This window comes from Hippopotamus amphibius, chromosome 15, assembly GCF_030028045.1.
Source record: "Hippopotamus amphibius kiboko isolate mHipAmp2 chromosome 15, mHipAmp2.hap2, whole genome shotgun sequence".
NCBI lineage: Eukaryota > Metazoa > Chordata > Mammalia > Artiodactyla > Hippopotamidae > Hippopotamus > Hippopotamus amphibius.
In genome coordinates this window covers 52,692,351-52,704,922 of record NC_080200.1, presented here as the reverse complement: position 1 = coordinate 52,704,922, position 12,572 = coordinate 52,692,351, and the positions used below count along the sequence as shown (strand labels likewise).

The 12,572-nt window shown below is 36.1% G+C and overlaps 1 protein-coding gene across 1 annotated transcript; it reads left to right on the top strand.

Moving 5' to 3' along the window:
• Positions 1-229: 229 nt before the first annotated feature.
• On the top strand, positions 230-1,372 carry LOC130837490 (ubiquitin-conjugating enzyme E2 D2-like). The gene has a single exon (XM_057710489.1). It carries the CDS (start codon positions 445-447, stop codon positions 886-888), a length of 444 nt encoding a protein of 147 aa, XP_057566472.1. The 5' UTR covers positions 230-444; the 3' UTR covers positions 889-1,372.
• The last annotated feature ends 11,200 nt before the right edge of the window (positions 1,373-12,572 follow it).

The following is a 12,572-nucleotide window of genomic DNA, read 5'->3' as shown; positions in this document are numbered from 1 at the left end:
TCTCACTTCATTCTTCTCTTTCAATATTGTTTTGGCTATTCTAGGTCATTTGCCTCTCCACACAATCTTCAGAATCAGTTTGCCCATATCCACAAAGTAACTGCCTGGAATGGTTCATTTTTTAAAAATCTTATATCTTAGATTTATTTCTCCATTTTTTTCCTTATAATTTTTTTCTGTTTAAGAATCTGAGGGCGGCGGCCGCGGCTGGGGCAGCAGCGCATAAAGGGGCCGCCGCCGGGTGATGCAGTGACCGCTGCGGCAGACTCAGGAGCCGAGTGGGCCCTGGCCCTCAGTCCGTCCCGCCGGACCCGCGCTCCGGAACTCCGCATCTTCTCCGGCCGACCCTCGAGCACCGAGGCGGCCTCGCACCCCCTCGCCCCTTCCCGGGCCCTCCCCTGCCCCCTTCCCTGCCCCGGGGGCTGTCGCCACCCGCCTCCCACGATGGCTCTGAAGAGAATCCACAAGGAATTGGATGACCTGGCACGGGACCCCCCAGCACAGTGTTCAGCAGGTCCGGTTGGAGATGATATGTTCCATTGGCAAGCTACAATAATGGGGCCAAATGACAGTCCCTATCAGGGTGGAGTATTTTTCTTGACAATTCATTTCCCAACAGATTACCCCTTCAAACCACCTAAGGTTGCATTTACAACAAGAATTTATCATCCAAATATTAACAGTAATGGCAGCATTTGTCTTGATATTCTACGGTCACAGTGGTCTCCAGCACTAACTATTTCAAAAGTACTTTTGTCCATCTGTTCTCTGTTGTGTGATCCAAAACCAGATGATCCTTTAGTGCCTGAGATTGCTCGGATCTACAAAACAGATAGAGAAAAGTACAACAGAATAGCTCGGGAATGGACTCAGAAGTATGCGATGTAATTAAAGAAATTATTGGATAACCTCTACAAATAAAGATAGGGGAACTCTGAAAGAGAAAGTCCTTTTGATTTCCATTTGACTGCTTTCTATGAGCCCACGCCTCATCTTCCCCTGTGCACATGTTTACCTGATACAGCAGTGCTGCGTGTTGTACATACTTGGAACAACAAGCTAGAAATACTGTACTTCTGTACCAACATTGCCTCCTAGCAGAGAAGTGTGTGTGTGACAAGCCATTTCTCCAGGCATAACCTAGGTGTGACACTAAAAGCTTTCCTTATTGACTTAAATTTGGATGACAGCAGAGTGAGGGGTGGTGGGTATGGTGTGTGCTTGGATGGGGAAGAAAAGCTCCACTGACCTGTAGGAGATTGTTTTTTAAGTGAAATCCTATTAAACTCAAAACAGTTATGAAAAGCAAGGCGAAGAACATGAAGCTGTTTCTATTTTCATTTTAATCCGAAGGACTTACGTCTTAGGTGAAAGTTATGACCAATCAGATTAAACTCTACCCACATCCTGTATTTTAAGGTCTAAGTTTAACTGGTCAGCATTTAAATGGATTGGAGCTATTAGTAAGTAAAGTGTGATGGGCTTTGTTACCAACTCTTCTACATCTCCCCACCCTTCAACCTTCATCCTTCAGCCCCTCTTTCTCTCTTCCATATTCTTTGGTTTGTATGTGGTTTCTCATTTAATACATAGCTAATAGCTCTTATTTTTCTTAGGTTTTTAACTGTTTAGGTCTATCTGGATGTAAGGGTGAAAATTCATTTGATGGAAATACTTGTGTATATTTAAAGATCCAGTTGCTCCTCTGGAGCTTGTACGTTCAAGAATGATTAATCTGTGTAATAAACTGGTTACTATAGTCATTACATAAAAAAAAAAAAAAAAAAAGAATCTGAGATACCTGGTAGATTTTTCTGTGGGTTAGATTTTGTTGATTGTATATTCATGGTGAAATTCAATATGTTCTTCTGCCCTGGATAGTTCCTGCAAAGTGGCAGCTGCAGCCAGAGTCTTGATTAGACTCTAGTTCAATGTTTTTGGTAAGACAATACATAGTGTGTGACTTCATTAGGAAAAAATATAATATCTGTTCCTTCTTTCTTTCTGTTTTTTTTTTTTGTATAGTAGTAACTATTCCTACATTGAAAATGAGGTTGCAGAAAATATACTAAAATCTCTAATTCAAGAGAATGTCACTGATTTTTAAAAATTGTAAATAATAACAAACATATTATATTCAACTGAATGTTGAATCTTCTCTTATTGCCAAGTTATTAAATTTTAATTTTATTTTTTTAATTTCTTTGAGTTTCTGAAACTCTTCTTTCTTAAACTTGTTTTTCATAGGCTCTACCTATTGCATTTATTCATTGTTGTGTTCCTTCTAGCTCAGTGTTCATCTCTGAATTTAATTTTTCTTGTATTACTAATTATTTCTTGGATTTTGTCAGTTTTCTTCTGAGCTTTTAAAATTGTGACTTACGTGGTTCTTTTGTGCTTTGCAATGTTTTCTTAATGTCCTTTCCTTGCATTAAATAGAAAGCTCAGTTTATCTCCTCTATGGACATAACTATGACAGTTTTTCATCGTTTTTAGATGTTATTCAGCTGGGTTTTGTAATTTTTTTTCTTATATCAAATTTCTGTTGATCATTATCATACCAAATAAGTTTACTTGGTCTTTTTGAAGGATGTGTGGCTTATAGTATTTTTTGTAAGTTCATAAAGCTCCCACTTCTTTTTTATGTGTGATTCTGTGTACGCACGTGTGTGCATGTGTGTGTGTGTGGTGTTTAAATATTAAAGCTAAATTTCTGGGATTGTTCCCTTCTATCACTTTTATGTGGACCTTCTCTTTCTGTCCTTTCTATTATTCTTCATATGTTTAATCAACTCCCAGACATTTCTTCTCAATTTGGGACCCTGTAATGAAGGGATCCCTGGAGGCTCACTTTGTAGGGTACATGAGCACTAGTCCACTCCAGTCCCTCTAAATTACCATTGGCCACTTGCCTTCAACATGTTTTAGAAAGTATAAAACCTCCTCCATTTCAACTGCTACAGCTGTCCAGTGAATTACAGATGGCTATTTTTGGGATCTCCTGTTCTTGATTTTATCAGCTATCCCATTACTTTCTATACCTCTTCCCACACAGATTCCCTGTGCTATGCTGATTTTTTGGCTATTTATGATTTTGGAGTTTGTGGGGATACCCTGTTACCTAGTTCAGTTGCAAAGTTTGTCATTTAGATCTTTCTGTTGCGATGTACTTGCTCTGTTTTTATGAAGAGACTCAGATATTAGTAACTATGACATTATTGTACTTATCTGATCAGAATCATTCATTTGATGTACATTATAATAATAACAAATGAGGAAAATATACTTTATCTCCATAGATATATAACAGCATAAGTTAAATAATAACAAAAGCCAAATGTTAATTTTTTTGTATTTATATCCAATTGAAATTTTAATTTCTTTTTGCATGTGAGACTAATAAACTAGTTTGAGAGATTATTATTAGATTTACTTCAGCTCATGATGATAGCATAAATTTAATTTAAAAAATAATCCTGGGCTTCCTAGGTGGTGCAGTGGTTGAGAATCTGCCTGCCAATGCGGGGGACATGGGTTCAATCCCTGCTCCAAGAAGATCCCATATGCTGTGGAGCAACTAAGCCCATGTGCCACAACTATTGAGCCCATGTGCTGCAACTACTGAAGCCCATGGGCCCAAAGCCTGTGCTCCACAACAAGAGAAGCCACGGCAATGAGGAGCCTGCACACCACAACAAAGGGTAGCCCCCACTGACCACAACTAAAAAGAAAGCCCACGCACAGCAAAAAAGACCCAACACAGCCAATAAAATAAGTAAATTAATTAATTAAAAAAAATAATCCTTGCAGCATCACTGTCATCAAGTAGTTTAGAATGTGAATAAATGGGGAGATATTTACAAATATAATAAAGTACTAATAATATGTGCAATACAGGAATTAATTCCTTTGTCACCTTCTGTTTCTTACAAAATGAAGTCAATATTTTAATTACCATTTTCATGTAAATTTAGTTCCATTCAAAAATATTTTCTAGCTTTGAAAATATATTTCCACTTATTCTGAGGCTATTATTTCTAGAAGTTTTCTCACAATATGCACCAAATATAAAATACTATTTTTTCTCATTCAACTTTGCCTTCTATCTGATCAGTTAATTGCATCAGGCCCTGTTCTATACATAATTTCAAGCAGCTCCTTCTCTCTCTCCACTTGGCTATGACAAGAACTACATTTTTTACTATACATACTGATGATACAAAAAAAGAATCAAGAAACTAAATAAGGTTTATAAAATATCAAACCAGAGTTTACTCATATACCATTTACATTCCTGTAATTTATGAATCTTCTGTCTCAAAAGTGGGAAAGAAACAGGCTATTGAACTTGAAGATAATGGCCATGATTTAAAGTGATATCATGAAAGAGAAGAAAATTTTAATTTTTAAAATGCATTGAAGGGAAATAGAAAAATAATATAAACTGTTAAACACACTTTTGTGGCTAACGGTGGTATTAGAAACTTATATTTTAAAATTTGTAGGTATTACTAAATGAGAGAAATGAAGAGTTCACCTGAATACATCTTTCATACATTGTATAAATATTTAAAGGATGGTTTCCATGTGTGATGCTCTCCACTGGGTACAGGGAATACCAAAATAATATGAAAATCCCTGTCTTCAAAGAACTCACAGTCTAGTTGTGGAGACATAAATATAAGTAAGCAATAATATGATATGAATAATGCAAAAATAAAAGAAGCACTTAGCATAAAGGAAAAACCACCAAACCCTTTTTGTGATTATAAGAAAATGTAGATAAGTCTTCACAGAGGATGTGAAACTTAAACATAAGTAGAACTTTATTCATTGATTAATGGGGCCCCAGGTCTAAGAGACAGCTAACTTTATTGCCCAACTTCTAGTTTAAAAGAAAAATGCTCCAGCTATCATCAGTTTGGCTCCTCCTGGAGCAGGAGTGAGAAAGCATTTTGTGTACCCATATGGATTTGCTGAGGATGGGGCACAGAAATGTTGTGGACCCTTGGAGGCAGATGCACAAAGAGAATTAGAGAGTAAGCCCACAATGAATGTTTCTTATAGCCCCACAAAGAGTTGTAACTGTCCAGCAAAGATCTACCCCATTCATTCAGCTGGCAAATATGTACTGAATACCCGCTTTGTGTTCTAGGTCTTCGGTTTACATCATGCTAGAGAAAGAAAGAGAAGACAAAGATCTGCATTCTTGTGGAGCTGACATTTATGGGCAAATATACAATAATCATGAAAAATAATAAATAAGTAAATACCTGGCATGCTAGAAAATAAGTGCTATAGGAAAGAAAAAGGTATAGAGCAGAGTAAGGGAGATCAGGAGTGTGAAAATGCAATACGGGAATTGGTGGCAGCATTAAATATTACTGGTCGAATTTAAAAGGTAAAATGCCAGCAAAGATTTAAAGAAGGTGAAAGAGCTTGGCCAACTTGATATCCCATCATTTTAGGCAAAGAAAACAGCTAGGAGAGTATGACTAGAGTGAACACTGGTGAGAGTTGAAATAAATGCAGTCCACTGAAATATTTAAGGTAGATATTATATCATGGTTTAAATGTGTATACACATACATTATACATTTATTCTCATGTATTTTGTGTTTAGAGATGACCACTTTTTTTCACAAAGAAGAGAATATGCAACTACAGATAATGTTAAGAAGACTTGCTTACCAAGCATTACTACCACATTTAAACTCCACTTATTCTATTGTCCAGAGTGATAAAACATAGATGAGATCTGTGCAAGAAAGCACTTCAAAACAAGCATTTGAACGATATCTGTATCTTTACACGGGGGGGAAAGACATACAAATATCTTCTTTTTATCTGAATGTTTACATGGAATAGAAAGATAAACTGATATCTTCTTCAGGTTTCTGTGATCAAGTAATACATTTCAGTTATCTTACATAGCACATGTTCTATGGGTTGTTTTTGTTTTATAAATATGATAATATTAAATTGTTATTTGGAGCAAAAGGTTGGTGCCCCATCAAGCAATATGTGGATCTCTGATACGCCCCATTTGGAGAGCTGTGTATTTCTTTACCTATATAAATTTGTTGTCATTCTTAGGCTACTGTAAAGATCATGGTTAGTTGAATTTTTTTGAATATTATTTTCTGCATTCTCAAACACTAAAAGAAGAGAACCAAAAATAATGCAAATGAAATTTCATAGTTTCTAATTGATACTGCAGTGGAGACTTCTAATTGTTTACCAAAATATCTGTTCTCTGTTACTTCCTCCTTGAGAGAAACCCAACACAGAAATTGACCATTAATCAGCTGTATGCACTGCCAACAAGTTAAAAGATTGCATTTCCTGGCTTCTCTTGCTGACAATTATGTCTATATGACTACATTATGATGAGTAAGATGTTTCTTTAAAGGAGAGGGTGTGTCCTTCCTATCTTTCCCTCAAGATTGGCCTAGAATGCAGATGCCATGCCTGAAACTCAAGTTTCAATCCATGACAGTAGAGTTTGTCATCTAAGAAAGAAAGTGAGGAGAGCCGGAAATTCTGAAAAAAAAATGATGCATGTTTGGGACCTTGTACCTGCCCTAGACTACCTCCCTACACATGGCTTTTATGTAAAAGAATAATATCTCATGTGTAAAAATGTCTGTGACTTCAGGTTTTATGTCAAAAAAGTCTGACCTTAATCCTAAATGATAGTATCATATATTTAATTTAGTTACATTCAGGAAGTAGATGAATCTAGAATATGTAGAAAATCCTACGGTACTAGGTTTTCAAATGCACAGGACTATTTAAACTAAATTAAAATATTGATATTAGTTTAGTATTTTGCATAGGTTAAGTTAGAAGCAGTGGACTACATTAGGGAAATCCTCAAAAAGTTCATAGTGAGAAAAAGCATTTCAGCAATCAGAATTTCCCATTTGCCCTAGGCGGTTCAAGATATCTAGTTGGCAGCAACAATAGTTACCAAGCGAATGGCCCTTTCTTGCTGAGAAAAGGCAGGTGAAAACTGTGTACTTGCCTTAGGCACAAGTATTTTCCAGGGAACGTCTCTCTAGAGATGGTATCAAAGACACCTACTTCTAATGATTCATGGGTTTATGGCATTGTATGACATATGACATTACACAGCAGAATGTACTTTGTCCAAGCTTAAGAGTATAAATAAACAATTTAAAAGGCAAATCAAAGGGACTGAGCCACTAACCATTTTATGAAATTCTGGAGGAAAGGTGCTTAAAGAGCATTAACACCAGACAGCTGCAGTTTCATGGTTACTAAATATCATTTAGACTACAGAGTTTAACTGAGCTTGTTCATGTGGAATAGAAAATGGCCATTTGACCAACTGGATGAGGAAAGAACTTCAATTGCTCACCCATATCATTTGCTCTTCTCCTTTGAAAAAACAAGAGGCTAACACTTTTATATACTTTGCTTTTGGGTGGGACAATGTGGCTAGTTTTTACCAGTAGGTCATGGCTAGAAGTGATTTGTTCCACATATGAAGCAAAGTGTTAACTTATGGTGAAAGATTTTCCAAATTTGTCTTCTAATGCTGTGGTAATTGCAGACGATTTTGTTGTTGTTGTTGAGATGATGCAGCCACAAAATCAAAACAGCATGAATCACTGGGTCACCTAGTCCCTACCCGGAAGACAGTTGTCCTGGGAGGCAACCTAAACTTTTTGAGCATAAAATATGTATTTTTACTATGGGAGACCAATGAAATTTGAGGATAGTCTTCTTAAGACAATTTTTAGAGCAATTTTATATTAAGAACAAAATTGAAGGGAAGTTATAAAAATTTCCCATATCCCCCCTCCGCCACTCCTTGATCAACATCCCCTACCAAAATGGTACATTATTTGCAATGGATGGACCTACAGTGACACACCATAATCACCCAAAGTCCGTACTTTACCTGAGGCAGGATAGTTCTTTTTAAAGATTAAAATAATCTACAGGTGCAAGTATTTGCATATTTCTCAAAGTAGTAAATATTGTTCATCTTTCTAAAACCACATAACTCTAAATAGTCTCATACCACAGAATTGTTACGACAATAACAACACACACACACACACACACACACACACACACACGTTTGCAAAGTTGATGCTATTTAGAGGCAGGAGATGTAGTAGTTTTCTGGTTTTATACCAGAAACTATAAAATGAATAAGAAAAGTATAAAGATTAAATTCATTTTAATGCTACTCTGTAGTCAAGGCTATCCTCATCATGAATTATTCTGATCTATTTTGCCCAGTTTAGCTTAAATCTCCACAATGAGATCAAATGTCAATATTTAAATAGTTTAATAATAAAAGGCCAGCATTTAGATATCCTGAATTTGATTATAAATTTCCTCCTATTATCAAATTACCAAGCAGAAATGAAATAAAAAATTCATATTATGAGTTAAAATCCAAAAAAAGATGAAAATTAAAATGCTTAAATAGTAATATGCTGAAATCAAAATCCAAAATAAAATATGCTTGCCTTGTGACTTAAATAAAGGTCAAAGAAATTCAAGTCAAAAAATAATCCTCCTCAGAGTTATAGTCTCATTAATCTAAGCTAGGGGGGTTCTCAGTATCTAAATTGATTTGTTTCTTTCAAAAAACCTGAATTGTCTTCCAGTGAAGTAGCTGTGATGTTTCTGGGGTGCCAGGAGTTCTACCATTTCAATGCCAAGTCTCTTCAGTGTTTCATTTTTTTAGAGTCCAAAGTAGCAATAGGATACACAAAAGTGTAACAAGGTACCTACATCAACCAAATTTAGAACCTCTGCTATTTCAAGGGTCCATCACTTTGAACCACACCTTATTCAGGATAAATTTTCCATTGCACAGTGCAACTATGACCACAGTAACTAGAGGTTCCTCTCAAAGGGTGGTGAGAAGTGGCATCTGAGAAATGTTGAGCTTCCTGCAAACTTGAGAAATTGGCCATGGTAGTCACTTGAGATGACTTTCCTGCCTATTTCTGTATCGCAACCCTCTTAATTTCCAGGTTTCCTTTGTGTTTCTTATTTAAAATGTCCTAGTACTCAATTAGCTATGGGTCCTCTCTCGTGCTAGCATCAGAACTCACTTGTAAACATTCACTTTCATTTCTAGGACACGATTCTGTTTTTATTGTGAGGTAAGCCTTCTCAGGAAATCTCATCCATCATCTCAACTTTGTTTCAGTTGGAGAAAGACCCTCAACAGTCTCACAATCTGATACAACTCTTGATGCCTCTAGGTCAGGTAAGGACCAAGTCCAGGGCTTTGTGGTCAGACACTGTCTCCCTTCAGATTGTAATGCTCTAGGCTTTGAGTTTGCTGCATTCTGCTTTATTTTCTTTGTTATAATTTTCTGCTTGTTTGTTACATTATTCTTCCATTTCCACCTTCTAGTGCTTCTCTTATCTTTCAGGAGGGCTCCGATGTGGTACAATACAACCAGCTTATCTTAGTCCCTATTATTCTCTGACATATGTAAGTGGGGCTGATATCATTTGCTTAATTAGGATGCCTTCTTTCCCTGCACTTTTTCTTTTCTCCCTGACTTGAACATTCATTTATCTAAATTTTTCTCAATCAACAATTTTGGGGATTACAAAATTATCCATTGTTCAAACAAATTCTATAGATAAACATTTTCCTGAATTGGATAAACCCATTCAGGAGGTATTTCCCCATCATACCAACTTCTTAACCATATTGGAACAACATCTGTTGTTATCCTGCTTGGATGTCCTTTACTGTGTAGCTAGAATCATTCCTAAATGCTAAGTGATAATGGATATAGTAGACACAACTATATACATATAAATCCACAAGTTTACCTTTATGCATCCACGCAAATATAACTAATATATTCATTATTAATGTCTGAATCATTTAGTTCATTAGTGAAATATTATGTGTCTGAATCAATTCTTACTTTTTATTGAGTATATTCTGCTTGTTTTGTTTCACAGCTAAAACATTATTGGTCTGTAGTTATTCCAAAACAGAATATCTACATTCTAATTATTTGATAAACATTACTCACTGTTTCTCAATAACTTTAAAAGCCCAATGGTGACAAATGATCATTGGGGAGTTAAGGGTGTTGTAAGGCAGAAGATCTGGGAGGAAATGGAATTAGAGTTGAGGAAATTGTAACAGACAAGGGTCACTTCCAGCGCTTCCATCGTCAAGGGAGGATCAAGGGGGATGGAGCTGCTATATGCTTTTGATTTTTGCTTTTGTTTTTTATCTGAAGGATATGATGAGAAAGTCATAGGTGTGAGGACAGAAAGTCCAGGAAAGGGGAGAATTTAGAGGAAAACATTGTTACAGAAGTAAAGTTGGATGTTATAAACAAATGAGCTGTGCAGGCCCTGGTCTCAACCTGCTGCCCTGCCAGGGCAGGGAAAATAATTCAAAGCCCCATCTCCTGCTTGTACCAGGTCCCAACTATCTAGGAAGCCTGACCAGAAACTCCAGGCAAACTCAGAGCCCATCCTGCAGCCTCACAGGGGTAGGGAACTAAGCCAGCAGTCCCATCATCTGTTCTCAGCCAGGTGCATACCACCCCAGCTGACTTTTAATGTGTTTAAGAAATGTAAGTTAACACTATAACCTACATTATTTTACTGGCTTGTTACTTTCCATGAAAGTTCAGATGAGGTTCATTTTGTAGCTCACCCTCTAAGATTTTAAGATGTACCTTACAAATGTTCCATTGTACCTTTGATAAAAAAAATCATCAGCTTTGACCTGAGCAAGGAGTAAATTTTCAGTATAATAGACTGAAAATTGGATTCAAATTTTAAGATTTAAGGGACAATTACATGAGATATTGGGACCCTAGAAATCAATTACAAAGTCAGTGTGACATTAAAGAAACACATTGATATGGAAACTGCATTTTGAGAGATAATATCCACTTTATAATTGGTATTTCAAGTACTCTTATAAAGTACCTGTTTGGTGACAGTGGAGTTCACATATGACTATAACATTTCTCTTTTCCAGAGGTTAGCAAACATTTTATTTGTCTGTCACTGTAACAATCCCTTTGGTAAAGGGAGTCATTTATGGTTATTGATTTAGCTAACCAGGCCCTAACTCTGAAAGAATTGCTCTGCAGAATATTTTGGTGTTTCTGTTACCACCAGGAGGAGGATGCTATGAGCAAATATCAGCTGTGGCATCAAATGGTGGGAGTATGCCAAGGTTGTTGACTTGTCCAGCAGAGAGAGACTAGATTTCCTTCGAAATGGATTTTGTGATGGGGCCTTTGATTACTCAGATTTCAGAAGATCTGTATGGGTACAGGATAATTATTATTGTCATCCTGAAAAATTTATAGACAAAGAATATCAGGGATTGTGATAAAAGATAATATCATAATTACGTTACCAAAATGCATCAATGTTTAGCAGCTTCAACACTGGGTGGGGTGGGTCTTGGCAATTGGAAGGTCTTTCAGAGACTACTACTGGTGATGCTTTTTGAAATTTACAAGGGTGTTAAGGTAGAGGATAAAATTGTGAGCACTGGAGATCAAGAATTTCTAGAATATTTTAGTTCATCATACGTTAGGGAAAAAATGAGACTTTAAAAGTAGGACTGAGTGTTACAAATTGCATTGATTTTAATTTTCTTCAGGAGATTTAAATGTGTTTCATCTTCTTTGATTTTTGGACTGACCTTTCTATGAATGTAACACCGTGGTGCTAACGAGCTACATGTGACCTCAGGTTTAATTTAAACTGTAGACAATTGACAGTTTCATGAAGAATATACCATTTACCCATTTAATTTGATGTTCAAAATACATATTTGAGTTTATCCAGATTATCAGAAAACTATAAACTCCAATCATACTGTGTGGCCCAACCCAGAGTTATTTTTATGAAGCTATAACTAGCGTCAAGGGCCAAATTTGAAGGATTTTAAAAGAATAGCTCCATGATATTTGTATTTACTTAAGAAATTTTGTTGACCTGACTGTTTACTAATTTATTGTTAAACTAATTATTATTTAATGATTAACAGCATTTATATTTGTGAGAATTTATGGGAGATATTTCTCAATGACTCTGTAATAGGAGTAATTGTATCTCTTATTTACCAAAACTGTTTTTTATGTTTTGAATGTTGGAAATCACACTCGTAATCATTTCACGTTCTCCATGAGCAACCAGGAACCCTAGAGTCAAATCAGTCGTCTGCCTCACCTTCCCTAATCTGACCTGCAAATTCACACCTGAAATCACCACTGTCACTTTTATCATCACTGGAACATGAGGAGAAGAAGAGTGAGAGTGAGAGTATTACTTACATTAATAGCAACTGACATTAATAAATCCCTTACTGTTTATCAAGCAATGGCCTAAGCTGCTCCAGTACTCATAATTTTGGCTCTAGTTACACATTATCTTATGATTATCATTTTTTCATATCATTATTTAGACAATGGGAGAGTCCCTGAAAAAGAATAAATTTGAGACACATTTTATTGTTTTTCAAATAGTAATACTGGCATTTAAGAACTCATCCTATGTAATCAAGAAAAATAAAG

What these genes read in the sequence shown, in the direction of transcription:
- LOC130837490 (XM_057710489.1), top strand. Translation starts at nt 445, where the DNA reads ATGGCTCTGAAGAGAATCCACAAGGAATTGGATGACCTGGCACGGGAC.